This window comes from Eschscholzia californica, unplaced genomic scaffold, assembly GCF_041429995.1.
Source record: "Eschscholzia californica isolate CP2 unplaced genomic scaffold, dmEscCali1.0.p SCAF_2, whole genome shotgun sequence".
Taxonomy (NCBI): domain Eukaryota; kingdom Viridiplantae; phylum Streptophyta; class Magnoliopsida; order Ranunculales; family Papaveraceae; genus Eschscholzia; species Eschscholzia californica.
Genome location: NW_028238309.1, coordinates 51,572,439 through 51,590,051, shown reverse-complemented (window position 1 = coordinate 51,590,051; position 17,613 = coordinate 51,572,439). Strand labels below are relative to the sequence as shown.

The 17,613-nt window shown below is 36.1% G+C and overlaps 2 protein-coding genes across 2 annotated transcripts; both read right to left on the bottom strand.

The window, feature by feature from the left end:
* Positions 1-9,037: 9,037 nt before the first annotated feature.
* LOC147558825 (GDSL esterase/lipase At5g45910-like) lies at positions 9,038-10,330 on the bottom strand. The gene has a single exon (XM_086659115.1). The coding sequence runs from the start codon at positions 10,328-10,330 to the stop codon at positions 9,038-9,040; it is 1,293 nt and encodes a 430-aa protein (XP_086515241.1).
* Positions 10,331-15,354: 5,024 nt separating this feature from the next.
* Positions 15,355-16,647, bottom strand: LOC147558824 (GDSL esterase/lipase At5g45910-like). The gene has a single exon (XM_086659114.1). The coding sequence runs from the start codon at positions 16,645-16,647 to the stop codon at positions 15,355-15,357; it is 1,293 nt and encodes a 430-aa protein (XP_086515240.1).
* Positions 16,648-17,613: the final 966 nt, after the last annotated feature.

The following is a 17,613-nucleotide window of genomic DNA, read 5'->3' as shown; positions in this document are numbered from 1 at the left end:
AAATTTAGTTACAATATAAAACAAATACTTAGTTTTCATGGAATTTTGATGGCTTCGCAATCACTTTGCAAGGCTCTGCAAAGATTTTTGTAAGGCTTTGCAAGGCTCTTCATGGACTTTGCAAGACTCTGCATGGACTTTGCAAGGCTCTACAATCATTTTGCAAGGCTCTGCATGGACCTTTGACTTGCAGTGAGTGTGCAATTTATTTAAAACCTAAAGTAATGACAAACATGAAAACAAAAAGAAGACAAACATCAATAGTTGAAATTTACCACTCTCTTTGCATACACGAAAAATTTGTCGATCTTTCTATTAAGATTCTCATTGTTTGACTTGATGGAGTTCAAATGATACCATTTCCAAGGATTGATTGTCAATACCAAAAGTGACCAATGATAGCCATGAGTTCCTTCTTTGACTTCGGATGATTGATTGGCAATATCAACATTTTAGAGGAATCATCGAAGTTTGATAATTTTGATTCAGTCTTTATCTTCGGTAACTATTGAAAAAGATTAAAAGAAACTTGTAAGTATTCTGTTATTATTTTTCCAATTCTATGAAATCAATTCAAAAACTATTTTACAATTAAGTTGTTTGTAGTCCAAGTTATTTGCGATTTAGAAGCAAAGGCTATGCAAAGTGTTTGCAAGACTCTGCAAGCATTTTGCAAGCCAATGCATACATAACTTTTTAGTATAGAAGATAACAAATATGAATATATATCTAGTGTACTCAAAGATAATAATAAAATATTTAAAGATTAAAAGTTACTCACAGATATGAATATAAATAAAGCCACATTTTTACACTATAATTAAAGTGATTTTGCAAGAAATTTGCAAAAGCCTTTCAAGTCCTTGCAACAACGTGCACGACCTTGCAACAATCTTACATGACTTTGCAACACTCTTGCAACATATAAATACTATTGAGGGCAGCATCACATAATCGCTTCATATAAACCTAACAAAGATATTATAGTATTGTCTAGAACATAAATTAAACCTAACAAGGTGTTTACAAGGCAGTGCAAGGTATTTGCAAAGCAGTGCAAGGTGTTGCAAGGCAGTGCAAGCTCATTGAAGCATTTCGTCAAGCAGGTCTTGTGCATCATTTAAACGACCCGATATCAGCAAAACCTAAACAAAAGCCTTGCGAGCGACCTATATAGCATCATAAAATAGAGCTTATAGACCTAAATACAAAAAAATTATGCTAATCCACATTAACAGTAGCTAAAATTAATATAAGTGTTTAATACATCAAAACTTCTATGAATAATAGTTAAAATGTTACTGAAATACTAAGCATCTGTGAACAAAACATCTATGAACAAACCTAGATGGTTTTAGGGTTCGAGAGATTAGGATTCGATCCACTGTTACTGAAATCAACATGCTAAAATCAACAGAAAGTAATGCTAAACCCTAAATTTTATCAACATGCTTAAATCAACAGAAAGTTGTGGTAAACTCTAGCTAAAATCAAAATGTAAAACTCAAAATGCTAAAATCAAGAAGAAAATACTAATGAAAGAAAGGATTGAAATCATGAACAAGGATTGCAATCGTGAGCAAGGATTGAAATATCTTGAGGTTTTAGTGAGAGAAATAGTGAATCTTGCGTGGGATTAAAAAAAGAGAGAATCAGTAATCGTGGAATTAGAGAGAAAGAGAGAGAGAAAGTGTAATTTCTCAGACTAGGGTTAGGTTGGTCTTTTTACTGAAATAGAAAATTACACAATTACCATCAGGGAGGTGAAGCCTAAAAAAGTTTGATGAATCTTGTTTAACCAAAGCCATAATTTCCAAAATTATCTTTTAAATTTAATACAATAAAAAGTTCTAATTTTTTTTTTGAGAAATCGACTACGATCTACGTTAGTCGTTACAAGGAATTGATACATCATGAAGATGTGATGAACACGATAACCGCCTCATTTAAACCATAATGAAAGAGGCCTAAATCCTCACAAATTTATTACGATATTTACTTTATATATTGCCTAAATTGCATGGGACAAATCTTGATGGAAAACTACTTCCACCGAGACTCGATATCACGATCTCACGGTCTTTAGAGGGGTGTCCAACCGTTACACCAAAGGGTGGTATACAATAAAAAGTTATAATTAGTTTTACTCTTCTTATCGAGGAGTGCTCTCACGATCTATACCAATTTGGTGGACAACCATTCCACCGTGACTCGATATTACGACCTATACCAAAGGTATCTCCCTATACCAATGCACTCCTTTTACCGAGGAGTGCTCTCCTTATCGTAAAGTATCGTTAATAACCATTTTTCCAGTCCGGTTTTGGGATATCCCTTTATTATCCTTTGTTTAGAAATTATTTCTTCTTCTCTTTATTCTCTTCTGTTTAGAAATTAGTTTCTCATACCTTCTCAGTTTTAAATAGGCTAAAAAACAGTGGGGCACATAGACAACCAACTAGCGAACACCATTTCCTTCGTTAATGCTCTTTTTCCTCTCTCTCTCTCTCTCTCTCAGCTTCTCTACAACTCAAATAAACACAAAATTAGAAATTTCTAGGGGCATCTCTATTGCAAGATTTTAGAGTTTCTTAAAATCTTAAGTGCCACCTTAGACTTAAGATTTTATTTTTAGAAACCTCTCCAATGCAAAATTCAATTGAGATCTTAAGATGAAGAGTGAACATTTAATTTTAAGATGTCTCAATTACAATTTCTTTTTGAGTATCTTAAGTATTCTAGCCATCATATTTAATTTTAGGATCAATTAAAAGTTACTGAAAAAACTCAAATATTGAGTTTCTTTCTTGAGATATCTAAAAATTTAAGGATGCCACATCATTTTGAAATCCTAATGGAGTGCTGAATCGGAGAGAGTTATTTTCTAAAAACAAAATAAATTCTAGGTGGAACGAGTTTCTCAAATTAGGTCTTGCATTGGAGATGCTCCAGGTCAATTAGAATTTTTTTTGAGTTTTGCATGGGAGATGCTATAAGAAGAGAATTCCCCCAAAATATATATAATACTTGCGTGTCACGTGTTTCCCTCCCTTTAAATGAAATAGGTTCTCTTAAACATAATCAGATTCGATTTCGTTTGAGTCCGTTGTAATGTGTCTGTGGGGAAATTACGATGTCGTGAACCAAGATGAACTAGGTATCTGAGTTACAACTTTGCGACCGAGGGTTACTTTTGCCGAGAAAGAAATATAGTACATATTTCAAACATGAGCCTCTCCAACGAATTGACAAAAGAGTTAATCATCTCAAGGTGGTAAGGTGAAATATTAATGTTAATTGGGTGGTGAAGTGAAATAGTCATTGAGCATAGGGGTAGTAATAAGGTTATAAAACCTGAAAAGTTCATTTGGTGGGCATTCTATGTCTTCCACAAAAAATCTGTAAAATGTTCTTTCTACCTCAGAATTAAGAGAGAAAATGAAGATGGGAAGTGTAATGGTGAGAGAGCAAGGAGAATCACAGAAGGAATAGGATGATCATGTTAGAGAATAAAGAGTTTGGATGGGCTAATATTAATGTTCTCTTATAGAGCCTATATAAAGGCTTCAAGTGTAATGGTTAAAATGACAATCTCAATCAATACTCTCCTTCCTCTTATATTATTTCTCTATCAGATCATATATTATTTCTCTATCAGATCAGTCGACAGACACTCATAGAGTAAAATTTACCCACAATATGAATCATTCAATAGTTAAGTCAAATTAACGTATTAGTTTGTTATGAGTTCTTTTTCTCAACTCTCTGATAGCCCAAATTACTAGGTTAAGAGTTTGAAGAAGTTATTGTTTATAACTTAAAAAGGAACTTAAATCTTATAATTTTCAGTTAATGACTTGATGTTAATTATCTGTTGAAATATTCGGGAAGATCTTGAGAAGAATTGGGGGTCATTTAATTAATGGCCACCGCTATCAACTTCAATCACCACCTATAATTCTGACCACCACCATTTTTTTAGTTTTCTTCTACTTTTTTTTCTTCTCCTTCCAATAAAACTATAACTTCAATTAATCTTTATTCTTTCTACTCCTCCCTGCCCATTTCTCTCTCTACTTCTCCATCGCTTGTCTCTCTTCATTTAATCCCCAAACCAGATCAGGCTAGTGGTTTGGGGTTCTCCCAAACATGAATGGTTTGGGAGAACCCCAACCCAGTACACTGGTCGGGAATTCACCTAAGGGGGATCCCTAAACCAGTCCGGTTTTAGGATATCCCTTTATTATCCTTTGTTTAGAAATTATTTCTTCTACTCTTTATTCTCTTTGGCTTAGAAATTATTTCTCTCATATCTTCTCAGTTTCTAATAGATTAAAAAACAAACCATCGTTTAATGTTCTTTTTTCTCACTCACTCTCTCTCTCTTTCTCCCAGCTTCTCTGCAACTCAAATAAACACAAAAGTAGGAACTTCTAAGAGCATCTCTATTGCAAGATTTTAGAGTTTCTTAAAATCTCAAGTGCTACCTAAGATTTTAGAGTTTCTTTTTAGAAACATCTCAAATGCAAAATTCAACTAAGATCTTAAGATGATTTGTTAGCATTTCATTTTAAAATGTCTCAATTACAAACTCAATTTTTGCGATATATTTTGAGTATCTTAACTATTCTAGTCACAAAATTTAATTTTAAGACAAATCAAAAGTTACTCAAAATAAAACTCAAATATTAAGTTTCTTCTTACCTTTAACAAAAAAAAAAAAAGTTTCTTCTTGAGATATCTCAAAATGAAAGGATGCCACATCATTTTAAAATCCTAATGGTGTGTTCAATCGAAGAGAGTTATTTTCCAAAAACTCAATAAATCCGAGGTGGCACGAGTTTCTCAAATTGGGTCTTGCATTTGAGATTGTCTAAGTCGATTAGAATTTTTTTTGAGTTTTCAATTGGAGATGCTCTGAGATGGGAACTCTCCTGAAATAAAAAAAGGTCGATGTTCGGGGGAAATAAGGAAATTTTTCGAGGTACAAAATTTTGGGCGGAGACAAATTTTTTTGTTTCTTCCAAACAGTGCCAAGTTTTGGGGAATTAAAAAAAACCGTCCTCTTCCCTCTTCCCTTCACACCACCATTAACTCTGGAGACCTTCCAAGACTAATTCCGACCACCTCTCTTCATCTCTCTCTCTCTCTCTCTCTCTCTCTCTCTCTCTCTCTCTTCATCCCTTCTCCCTCTCTCTCCAGACGAATCTTGTAGATCCAGACGAAAGTTCCAGCGAAGAGACCATTCCCTTCGCCGGAATTTAGAGAGAGAAAGGAGATAAAAGAGAGATACAAAAGAGAGAGAGAGAAGAGACAAAGAAGTCGTCGGTCGACCAACTCCGATCGACAACTTCCTTCCGGTGACTTCAAGGGTGTGTTTGGTTTATGTTTTTTCAGTTATCCACCTTTTTTCCCGGAAAATTTTCTTCTTTCCCCAAAACACTCACCATAAAAATTCTTATGCATCATCTCATTCTCTCATTTTAAATGAAATAGGTTATCTCATTTTGAATGAAATAGGTTCTCGTAAACATAAAAATTCTTATGCATCCTAAAAATTTTCATATTAATTGGAAGGCTTTGGTCAGTCAGAACTTCAGTCCTTTTGGGAGTCGAGGTTGATGAATCTGTTCATCAACCCGAGCCTATACTTGGTTCCAAACCTTCAGGAATCAAGCTCTCGAGTTGGAACATTAAAACGACTTATTAGTCTTTGAATGTTGATCCAATACATGAAACTAAGTAGTAACATTTACAATGGCTGCTTTATGAAGGTAGACCTCAAGAAAAGTCAAGAAAAAAAATTGCACTTACCCAAGAGGGTAAATTCTAAGAAAAACAGCTGAATCAAGTCCAGCATGATTGATAATCTCAAAACTACAACCTAATTCCATCCAAGTAATTTGAATTTTGAACAAATAAGAAACCTAAGGATTTGGAACTTTCTCTTATCATTGATTTGATAGTAATAAACAACTTGGAAAATTCAAACTCAGAATCAATCTAATATGATTCATTTGATACAAAGAGTAAATGGTTTTATATAAATTTAAACTCAGAGTCTAGCTAACAAAGAGGAATGAAGAATCTAGAGTGAGAAAGAACAAACCTCGGTTGCTTTTCTAGGGTTTACATTTCTCGATATCTCTAGATTTCTCCCTATCTCCCTTTGCGAAGTTATCTCGTTATCTCTGGATTTTTCTCTCTTTCCTCTCGAAAAACTAGGGCAAAATACACGAAAGGTTAAGGAGACGAAATATGCAGACGTAAAGTCTTTAGATGTTGAAGAAGTGCCCCAGTAATAGCAACTTTCACCGACGGTTTTCACAAAACCGTCACTAAAAACCGTCGCCAATAGTCCCCTTTCTTGTAGTGTATGTCTACTGGGTAATTACGGTGGCGTGAATCAAGAGGGATTAGGGAACCTGAGTTACAACTTTACGACCGAGGGTTACTCTTGCCCCAAGAAATATAGTACGTATTTCAAAGACGAGCTTCTCTAACGTATTGACGGACGATTTCGTCCGCTCAAGGTAGTAAGGTGAGATATTAGTGATAATTGGGTGGTAAACTGAAATAGACATTGAACATAGTGGTAGTACCCGAAATCTGTAAAATATTCTTTCTACCTCAGAATTAAGGGAGAAGAAGAAGATGGGAAGTGCGACGGTGAGAGTACAATTAATGGCTTGATGTGAATGATTATGTGTTGAAATTTCGGGGAAGATTTTGAGAGGAATTGAGGAGTCATGTCATTAATGGGATTAGCCAGGAAAAATTAGGTTGATAAATGAGATACCCAGATTGATTATTGATTTGATTCATCATTTACAGCTCCATGATTAAGATCAAGGCTAATTTTTGCAACTCTTGACTGATTTTTCTTTAAGTGAAGGGTAAGAGGTTTTTTGATTATGTCTAATTTTAAGCAAATTATACCACCAAATTTTATGCTTGATTAGAAATGCATTGTCATGTGTTTTGTTCTTTCTTTACATTTTACACTGGAAGATAATTGTATGCTTACAGTATCTCTTTGGGAATACATAAGAAAAGATGAGTTTGTGAGGAATTAATGTCGATGTTCTTGAAGATAGACTATTGATGGATTATGGTATAGAGCTGGATCCTTTCCATTTAACTCATGTCCCTTCTATGGGTAGGCCTGAAGAGAGATGGACATCTCGGGAATATTTAAGCTAGCTTGTATTTCGTCGCGGGACTCCTGGCATGACAACTCTAAGCATGAAGTAAGGTTGCTTTAACATCTCATGGATATGGTGTACTAATGAATATTAGTGATGGTGATGATTGTCAACTGAATTATATGCTCATCTCTTACTTCCATTGCTATGTATTCATGTCGTTCCATGTTCCCTGGCCCTCGGTTTCCCAAGCTTCGTGTAATTATGATGTAAGAAACATCTCAATTTCAATACGTATTCAGTATTCTCCTCGATTTGGGCACCAACTAGGTCCACTGGCCTAGTTCCACTTGGTACAAGGTTGTTCCTTGGCACGAGCCTTCCCTAGACTACCCACCCCAGGTCATTCTACTTTACCAAATCTAGGCGCAAAACCCGCCCAAAAGTCCAGCCGATATGTTAGACAAGAGGCAAAGCAATACTTTTCTGAGTTTCCAGATAAAATTAGGTTAAATGTGGTTATCTGCCCAAAAGTCCAGCCGATACGTTAGACAAGAGGCTTGAAGAGAGACATCTCAGAAGTATTTAAGCTAGCTCATTGTTCGTTGATAACTCTAAGCATGAAGTAAGGTTGCTCTAACTTGTATATTTGTGATGGTGATGCTTGTCGATCGAATTATATGCTCATCTCTTACTTCCATTGCTATGTATTCATATCTTCCCAATTTCCCTGCTCCCCTGTTTCCTAAGGTTCATGTAATTATGATGTAAGAAACGTCTTATTCTTCTTGATTTAGGCACAAACTAGGCCCACTGGCCTAGTTCTACTTGGTACAAGGTTGTTCCTTGGCACGTGGCTGCCGTAGACCACCCCAGGCTACTCTACCTGACCAAATCTAGGCGCCAAACCGGCCCAAAAGATCCAGCCGATATGTTAGACAAGCGGCTAAGCAACGAGAAAGTACGTGCCTTGCACATGAACCTTTTTTTTCTCATCAGATTATACTTTTCCGAGTTTTCTTTATCCCTTGAATTGTTGGGATATCGGACTTCCTTCTAGATCTAATGGTTCCATGCTTTATATTATATGGCGCATCTTTGAGGAAGTGTAGAGACCGTTTAGTTAGTCCTATATACTTTTACGATGAAGCACTAGTAGGGCTTAAGTTTAGTTATTGTTTGTCTAGTTAATCCCACATTGAAGACATCCCCCACGGGCTATATAGAGGTCAGAAACCGCCGAACTTATGAGTTTAGCATGTTAGTTTTTTCAGTAAAGTTATGAGTTTATGAAAAAACAAGTTGTTTTATGCAAACAGGTAGATGAAAAATATGACAATGAGATAACCAAACATCAATTCTGAATGAGATAATCAATTACATGGTTTTAACAACCTGTGAAAACAAATAATAAACAATATGCTTCGTTTATATTCTCCTAATGGTGTTGAGTTAGATTACTTTTATTCTGTACAACGTTTACAATCTGCAATTTGATCTCATAATCTAAAGACACGAAGTTTCTTTTGCTTTGACAAGGTTTTCAGATCCTCGCGATACTTGATGCTTCACAGTTTTATAGTCTGAAGAACACTAAAATTGACTGGATATACTTTGGAGTTTGGATAGAGACTCTGAGTCATTTAGAGTTCACACTTATACCAGCCGTGCCCATGGAAATATAAGGCTTTTCAATCCATTGATAATGTGCGACTGGTCCAATTATGGCTAGTAGCTATAAAAAAGTACAGAATGAAGATTGATTCTAAAAAAAGTAACTTCAATATATTTTATTATAGTCTAGTTCTGCAAGTCTTACAAAAAACATAAAATTAACTAATTGAACATGTGGTAAATCTATTGTTTCTACAGCGAAGATAAATCAAATAAAGCTATTGATGTGATGAAGAACACTTCCTAACAGACATGTCAAAAGATGGGAGCGTAAAGTTGCCTGAAATAACAGTAGAAGCCATTACTCGATAAGCAGCTTCAGTCATATGTGTTTCATCCCACATTATGTAACTATCTGGATTCTTACAGACATTGCCCATCTCACACGTCTCTGCATTATCTTCATAGAGGTAAGCGTCCAACCCTCTTGCTTCACAACAAACTACTGAAAGTGTGTCTTTGTTCTCTATAAATCCAAATTCATCACGTCGCGAGTTGATGAAACGCATGGTTGCAGAAGCATAATCGGCGTAAATTATGTTGACATGAGGGTATAGCTCTCGAAGTTGTTGGATAGTAACTTGGAGGAAAGAATTGTGTTGATGAACAACTTGGTTCAACTCATAAATACACCCATTCCGATCATAGACATGTTCATGAGGGTAGTTATTTTGAGCTCTACGAAGACACCCAATCGGGATTAATCCTGCCACCATTACTTGAGTTGCTCCTAGAGATATTAATTCGTTAACGGTGCTAGCAATTTCGATAACCACCTTGGGTACCATATCTTGGAGTTGACTACTGTCTTTGTCTAAAGTGTAATCGTACGTACCAATTCCTCCTACGTGAAACAATGAACTTGCAAAATATTGTTGACAATCTTGGGAGTTAGAACACAAAGATGGCAGTAGGGTTTTGAACCATTCCATTTGAACACCCAGTGAATTCTTAATTGCAGGAGCCGATAACGACGAGTTGACAACTTCATCATCAAGGACAGTAGCTCCAATGACTGCGAAGTTTACACCGTTCTTGAAATCGGTAGAGTTATCTGTAGCCAAATAGGGTGGTAGGAGTGGGAGACCTAAAGCTTCAGCCATGAAGTCTATGATAAGACGGCCATTAGAGAAACGTCCGGAGGATTTGTTGAAGAAAGTGATGCCATAAGGAAGAGAGTGAACGTCCCCATAAGTTCGATTCGGACGAATATAACCACGAAGAAAACTCATGTCTTGGACACCATTATGATTGTGATTAACTTGTTCCCAGGTGAGGTTAGTAGGGCGAGGAGGAGATGATGATGCAGAATTCACAATTAATTCTTGATTTTGTAATACATAATTACCGGTATCCGATATATCATCTCCGAAATTGAAAATTGAAGTTATACACGACCTTTTTCCTTCATTAGTGTTCTCAGCAGCAGTCATTATCATTACACCAGTAGCTGTTAACAGTAGTAAAAACAAAGAAAGGATACTCACCTTGATCATTCTTGTTAGTGCCATAATTCTTGGAGAGCCAGAGAGAGAGAAAGAGAGATGATAGATGTGTGGGGAGATAGGAGGTGAAGTGAGGAGGGTATTTATGGAGGTCAAATTGCAGGTAAGATGGGATTACTGTTTTCAGAAGGATTAATTACTACTTCCTTTCTAAATTCACAATTATTAGAAACTATTTGAGTAATACTAATCCAAATGGGAATCTGATATCCCATCAGCTAATATGTGGGCAGTGGGCACCGACCCTCCCGAATTCAATTAGGTTACCCATGTGGAAACTTGGTCCATCCTTCCTCAACACCCTCTGGAACATAATCTTGATTATTCGGTCTCCCACGGCCACATCCAATGCGTAATGTGCAAATTGACACACGACTAAAATGTCAAAAAGCAAGTTGAAAAATTGTGTAATCATCTATTTTCATAGTTTTTATGAGCTTATAATTGATCATCGTGCAAAATATCTTTCGTGTTGCAACCAATATACATGCAGTAGAACGAGTTCTTTCCACATGGAATGATTATATGTTATTTCTTACGTCACATTTATTTGGGTGTTATTCTTTTCTAATACAACATTTGTTGGAAATTATCTTTTCAATTTAATACAATAAAAAGTTCTACTCTTCTACCCGTGAATGCTTTACATTATAAATGGGTAGGTTAGTAAAATATTTTTAGTTGTCAACAAGCTTCCCTTAATAAGTTCAATTTCCCAAAAAGTCATACAAACGATCAAATTTTAACACCAAACTTTCCTTGATTAGGCAATGACTAGCCAACTACCCTAGTTCCGTATTTTCCGTTGACTACTCAAGGCTTCTTCACCTAACCAATTTAGGTGCCAAACGCACCAAAAAGACGTAGCCGATATATAAGACAAAGTGTTATTTCGTAACCCAAAATAAATTCCTAAGCAATGTGGGACAAAGTTGTGTCCAAACCCATTACCATCACCACTTCTAATCACCGACCACCACTCACCACCATATTTTGCTCTCGTATTCTCTCTCTCCCTCTCTCTCTCTTTATCTTCATTTCCTTACCGTTCCCACTCCAGAAAACACAGATTTGAGATCTGCTTGGGATGATGAAGGCAAATGGATAGACCCCTTCATCTTCATCGTTTCAGTAGGGCAACACAAACATCGTCCTGATGGTAGACAAAGGGGAAATCCCCCCTTCTTCTTCTTCTTCTTCTTCTTCTTCTTCTTCAACTTCATACCTTCGTTCGAGGGTTTCATGATCGATTTGCCACAGAACATCTCGTGGCTAACTAACCAAGGAACATCTCGGAGTTGGTGGTGTCGGATGTGGGAGATGAAGATTAGGGTGTAAAAAAAAACAAGTCTATTTTTTGACTCAAAATAAAACTTTCTCTGGTCTTATTATTTATCATATCAGGTTTGTTGGTACGTGTAGGAGGAGAAGGAAGAAGGATAAGTCCCATTCTCAATTTTTATACATAATTGCGTTGGTTTGTAAGAAAAGAAATAATTGTGGCTTTGGGGCTTCCAAAATAATTTCTCTCTCTCCCAAAGAAGGAGACCTTCTATCTACCCAAAACAAAGTTAGAGCAACGGTGGCGGTGGTGAGAGGATGATGAAGTTGAGGTTTTGGCACAACGAGCACTTTTTCACTTTTTTTCTTCTTCCATTTTCATTTTGATTTTCTTTTTCATAATCTTCACCAAAACCCTTAGATTTCTTCATGTTCTTTTTATGGGTATCATTTATAGTTCGTTAGTTGAAGAAATAAAATAAAAATCGGCTTTAAAAGATGGATTTTTCTTATTTAACACCGGTTATAAAACCTTACTTTTTTTTTTATAATTTTATGTTTTGATCCATTGTTTGAAATTTTTTTGAAGTTGGTAAATCTTTGAGAAGTGTTTATTGATTCTAGAGTAATTTATAAGTAATGTTTACTCAGAGCTGACCTTAGGATTGGCCAATCCGAGACCTTTTGGACCTTTACTGGTTCGAGAGAATACTTACTTTCTCAGACTACAACTCTGCTTAGGGACTTATACCAAAGGTATCTCAAAATATTGAGTTTCTTCTTGAGATATTTCAAAATGAAAGGATGCCACATCATTTTGAAAGCCTAATAGAGTGTTGAATCGAAGAGAGAGAGAGAGAGAGAGAGAGCTACAAGAGAGAGAAGAGACATAGAAGTCGCCTGGTCAACTCCGACTGACAACTTTCTTCCGACGACTTCAAGGGTGTGTTTTGTTTATGTTTTATTTTCAGTTATCCACCTTTTTCTCTGGAAAATTTTCTACTTTCCCTCACCGTAAAAAATCCTTATGTGTCATCTGATTCTCTCCTTTTAAATCAAAAATCAAATAGGTTCTCCTAGCAGAAAATTAGGCCAAAGGCCCAATTATCTGAATTTTTTGGTTAAAAAGATATCTTGTTTTCTTGTGTTGCTAGGCCCCAAGCAAGTTTTCATAATGTTCTTGAAGGACAATTTTATTGACACTCATTTTTTCAAGGTCTAAAATACCCTTTGACTAAATAAAAATTTCAGAAAACCCATAGACCAGAATCAGGAAGTTTTTTAACGGCTGAAATAGGGAATTTTTTACCGAGAGTTCAATGGACGATTTCTGGAGCTGAAAAGGAGAGTTGAAGTCGATTTTTTGTTATTAACTCTTACCCTTTGACCTTTGACCCAAGAGACAAAAATTAGCTCTTACCCTTCACTTACTAAAATGATGATATTCTCAATCAATCATTTGAAGTCAAAGAAGGAACTCATGGTTATCAATGGTCACTTTTGGTATTGACAATCAATCCTTGGAAATGCTATTACTTGAACTCCATGAAGCCAAACAATGAGAATCGTAATAGAAAGATCGACAAATTCTTCGTGTATGCAAAGAGAGTGGTAAGTTTCAACCCTTGATGCTTGTCTTCTTTTTGTTTTCATGTTTGTTATTACTTTAGGTTTTGAGTAAATTGCACACTCATTGCAAGTCAAAGGTCCATGGAGAGCCTTGCAAAATGATTGTAGAGCCTTGCAAAGTCCATACAGAGACTTGCAAAGTCCACGGAGAGCCTTGCAAAAGCCTTACAAAAGTCTTTGCAGAGCCTTGTAAAGTGACTGCAAAGTCTTAAAAACTCCATGAAAATTAAATATTTGTTTTATATTGTAGATAAATGTTGTAGATGCCGGTCTTATTTTTGCTTTTGTTATCGACAAATCGCGTTCAAAACCTCCTTCACGAATAACGCGAAAGCAAGTAAACTGCCCACGACAATTAGTAACTCTGTAAGTATGAAACCGTCATTTTGTTATTATAGCAAGTAATGCTTTTGGTTATTTATCAACTCAATGACTTGTCTTTTCTTTATAGAGTCGATTGTGTTTTATACATGTGCAAGTTTATTCAAATATTACGAAGGGTGATGCTACTGAAGGAATACAGATCCGACCATCTGAGATGACAAAACTTAGGGGAAAGTTAGTTGTTAATATAATTTCTGATGAGAACTACTGTTAGTCCAAAAAGAATTTTTTTTTTTAATTTGTCTCTTGGATATGAATATTATGACGAACAATGAATATTTTTGTTAATACTTTGTTGATTGGTTGTGATATTGAAGGTATTTATGATAATTACATTTTGAACATTGTTTGTGTATTTTTATTTTCATATTTGTCTTTACAGGTTTTTAATAGATTGCAAACTCATTGCAAAGTGAAGTGATTGCAGTGCCTTGCAAAGTGACTGTAGTGCATTGCAAAGTGATTGTAGTGCCTTGTAAATACCTTGCAAATGCCTTGCTTACTTTCTTCATCCATGATTAAGATCAAAGCTAATTTTTGCAACTCTTGGCTGATTCTTCGTAAGTGAAGGGTAAGAGCTTTTTTGGTTCTGTCTAATTTTAAGCAAATTATACCACCAAATTTTATGCTTGATTAGAAATGCATTGTCATGTGTTTTGTTCTTTCTTTACATTTTATACTGGAAGATAATTGTATGCTTAAGTATCTCTTTGGGAATACATAAGAAAAGATGAGTTTGTGAGGAATTAATGTCGATGTTGTTGAAGATAGACTATTGATGGATTATGGTAGGCCTAAAGAGAGACCACCCAGGCTACTCTACCTGACCAAATCTAGGCGCCAAACCGGCCCAAAAGATCCAGCCGATATGTTAGACAAGCGGCTAGGCAACGAGAGAGTATGTGCCTTGCACATGAACCTTTTTTACTCATCAGATTATACTTTTCCGAGTTTTCTTTACCCCTTGAATTGTTGGGATTTCGGACTTCCTTCTAGATCTAATGGTTCCATGCTTTATAATATATGGCGCATCTTTGAGGAAGTATAGAGACCGTTTAGTTAGTCCTGTTTACTTTTACAATGAAGCACTAGTAGGGATTAAGTTTAGTTTTGCACATTGTTTGTCTAGTTAATCCCAAATTAAAGACATCGCCCACGGGCTATATAGAGGTCAGAAACCCCCGAACTTACCTGGAAGTAGTCAGTTTGAATACTTAGACCTTCCTCTTTGAGTTGGTGTTCTAGAGAGACTTCTCGAAGGACCTCTAATTGATCTAGAATTCTGAGGACAAAAGGTGCGTTTTACTTTCCGTAACTTTTATCATATAGTTCAAAACCTAAAGGCATATTAAAAACATCGACTTTTTTTTTTCTTTTCCATGATAGGACGTTTAGCATGTTAGTTGTTTCAGTAAGTTATGAGTGTATGAAAAAACAAGTTGTTTTATGCGAACAGGTAGATGAAGAATATGACAATGAGATACCCAAACATCAATCCTGAATGAGATAATCAATTACATGGTTTTAACAACCTGTGAAAACAAATAATAAACAATATGCTTCGTTTATATTCTCCTAATGGTGTTAAGTTAGATTACTTTTATTCTGTACAACGTTTACAATCTGCAATTTGATCTCATAATCTAGTTCTGCAAGTCTTAAAAAAAACATAAAATTAACTAATTGAACATGTGGTGAAATCTATTGTTTCTTTAGCGAAGATAAATCAAATAAAGCTATTGATGTGATGAAGAACACTTCCTAGCAGACATGTCAAAAGATGGGATCGTAAAGTTGCCTGAAATAACACTAGAAGCCATTACTCGATAAGCAGCTTCAGTCATATGTGTTTCATCCCACATTATGTAACTATCTGGATTCTTACAGACATTGCCCATCTCACACGTCTCTGCATTATCTTCGTAGAGGTAAGCGTCCAACCCTCTTGCTTCACAACAAACTACTGAAAGTGTGTCTTTGTTCTCTATAAATCCAAATTCATCACGTCGTGAGTTGATGATACGCATGGTTGCAGAAGCATAATCGGCGTAAATTATGTTGACATGAGGGTATAGCTCTCGAAGTTGTTGGATAGTAAGTTGGAGGAAAGAATTGTGGTGATGAACAACTTGGTTCAACTCATAAATACACCCATTCCGATCATAGACATGTTCATGAGGGTAGTTATTTTGAGCTCTACGAAGACACCCAATCGGGATTAATCCTGCCACCATTACTTGAGTTGCTCCTAGAGATATTAATTCGTTAACGGTGCTAGCAATTTCGATAACCACCTTGGGTACCATATCTTGGAGTTGACTACTGTCTTTGTCTAAAGTGTAATCGTACGTACCAATTCCTCCTACATGAAACAATGAACTTGCAAAATATTGTTGACAATCTTGGGAGTTAGAACACAAAGATGGCAGTAGGGTTTTGAACCATTCCATTTGAACACCCAGTGAATTCTTAATTGCAGGAGCCGATAACGACGAGTTGACAACTTCATCATCAAGGACAGTAGCTCCAATGACTGCGAAGTTTACACCGTTCTTGAAATCGGTAGAGTTATCTGTAGCCAAATAGGGTGGTAGGAGTGGGAGACCTAAAGCTTCAGCCATGAAGTCTATGATAAGACGGCCATTTGAGAAACGTCCAGAGGATTTGTTGAAGAAAGTGATGCCATAAGGAAGAGAGTGAACGTCCCCATAAGTTCGATTGGGACGAATATAACCACGAAGAAAACTCATGTCTTGGACACCATTATGATTGTGATTAACTTGTTCCCAGGTGAGGTTAGTAGGGCGAGGAGGAGATGATGATGCAGAATTCATAATTAATTCTTGATTTTGTATTACGTAATTACCTGTATCAGATATATCATCTCCGAAATTGAAAATTGAAGTTATACACGACCTTTTTCCTTCATTAGTGTTTTCAGCAGCAGTCATTATCATTACACCAGTAGCTGTTAACAGTAGTAAAAACAAAGAAAGGATACTCACCTTGATCATTCTTGTTAGTGCCATAATTCTTGGAGAGAGAGAGAGATGATAGATGTGTGGGGAGATAGGAGGTGAAGTGAGGAGGGTATTTATGGAGGTCAAATTGGAGGTAAGATGGGATTACTGTTTTCAGAAGGATTAATTACTACTTCCTTTCTAAATTCACAATTATTAGAAACTATTTGAGTAATACTAATCCAAATGGGAATCTGATATCCCATCAGCTAATATGTGGGCAGTGGGCACCGACCCTCCCGAATTCAATTAGGTTACCCATGTGAAACTTGGTCGATCCTTCCTCAACACCCTCTAGAACATAATCTTGATTATTCGTCTCCCACGGCCTTATCCAATGCGTAATCGTTTCTTTCGTGCAAATTGACACACGACTAAAATGTCAAAAAGCAAGTTGAAAAATTGTGTAATCATCCATTTTCATAGTTTTTATGAGCTTATAATTGATCATCGTGCAAAATATCTTTCGTGTTGCAACCAATATACATGCAGTAGAACGAGTTCTTTCCACATGGAATGATTATATGTTATTTCTTACGTCACATTTATTTGGGTGTTATTCTTTTCTAATAGAGTTAATTTCTATATGGCCTCCTACTTTGTGACCAGCTTCCTTTGTGGCCCCCTTTTTTTCGTAAATTCAAATATGGCCCCCTATTTTCAAGTAAATGTCATTACTATCCTTCTTAATTCTAAATTTAAAACATTTAAAAAAAGTTATTTCCACCTCACCCCTCTCTCTCTCTCCACCTCATCTCTCTCTACAACTCACCCCTCTCTCTCTCCAATTCACCTCTCTCTCTTTCCAACTCACCTCTCTCTCTCTCCAACTCACCTTCATCTTCTCCGATTAAAGTCGTCGGCCGGAAAATTTTCCGGCCGCCGACCTCCAAAAAAAAAAAAAATTTTCCTCTCATCTCTCTTTCTCTCAAAAAACTCTGGCGCCGAAAGAAAATTTTCCGGCCAATATCAACT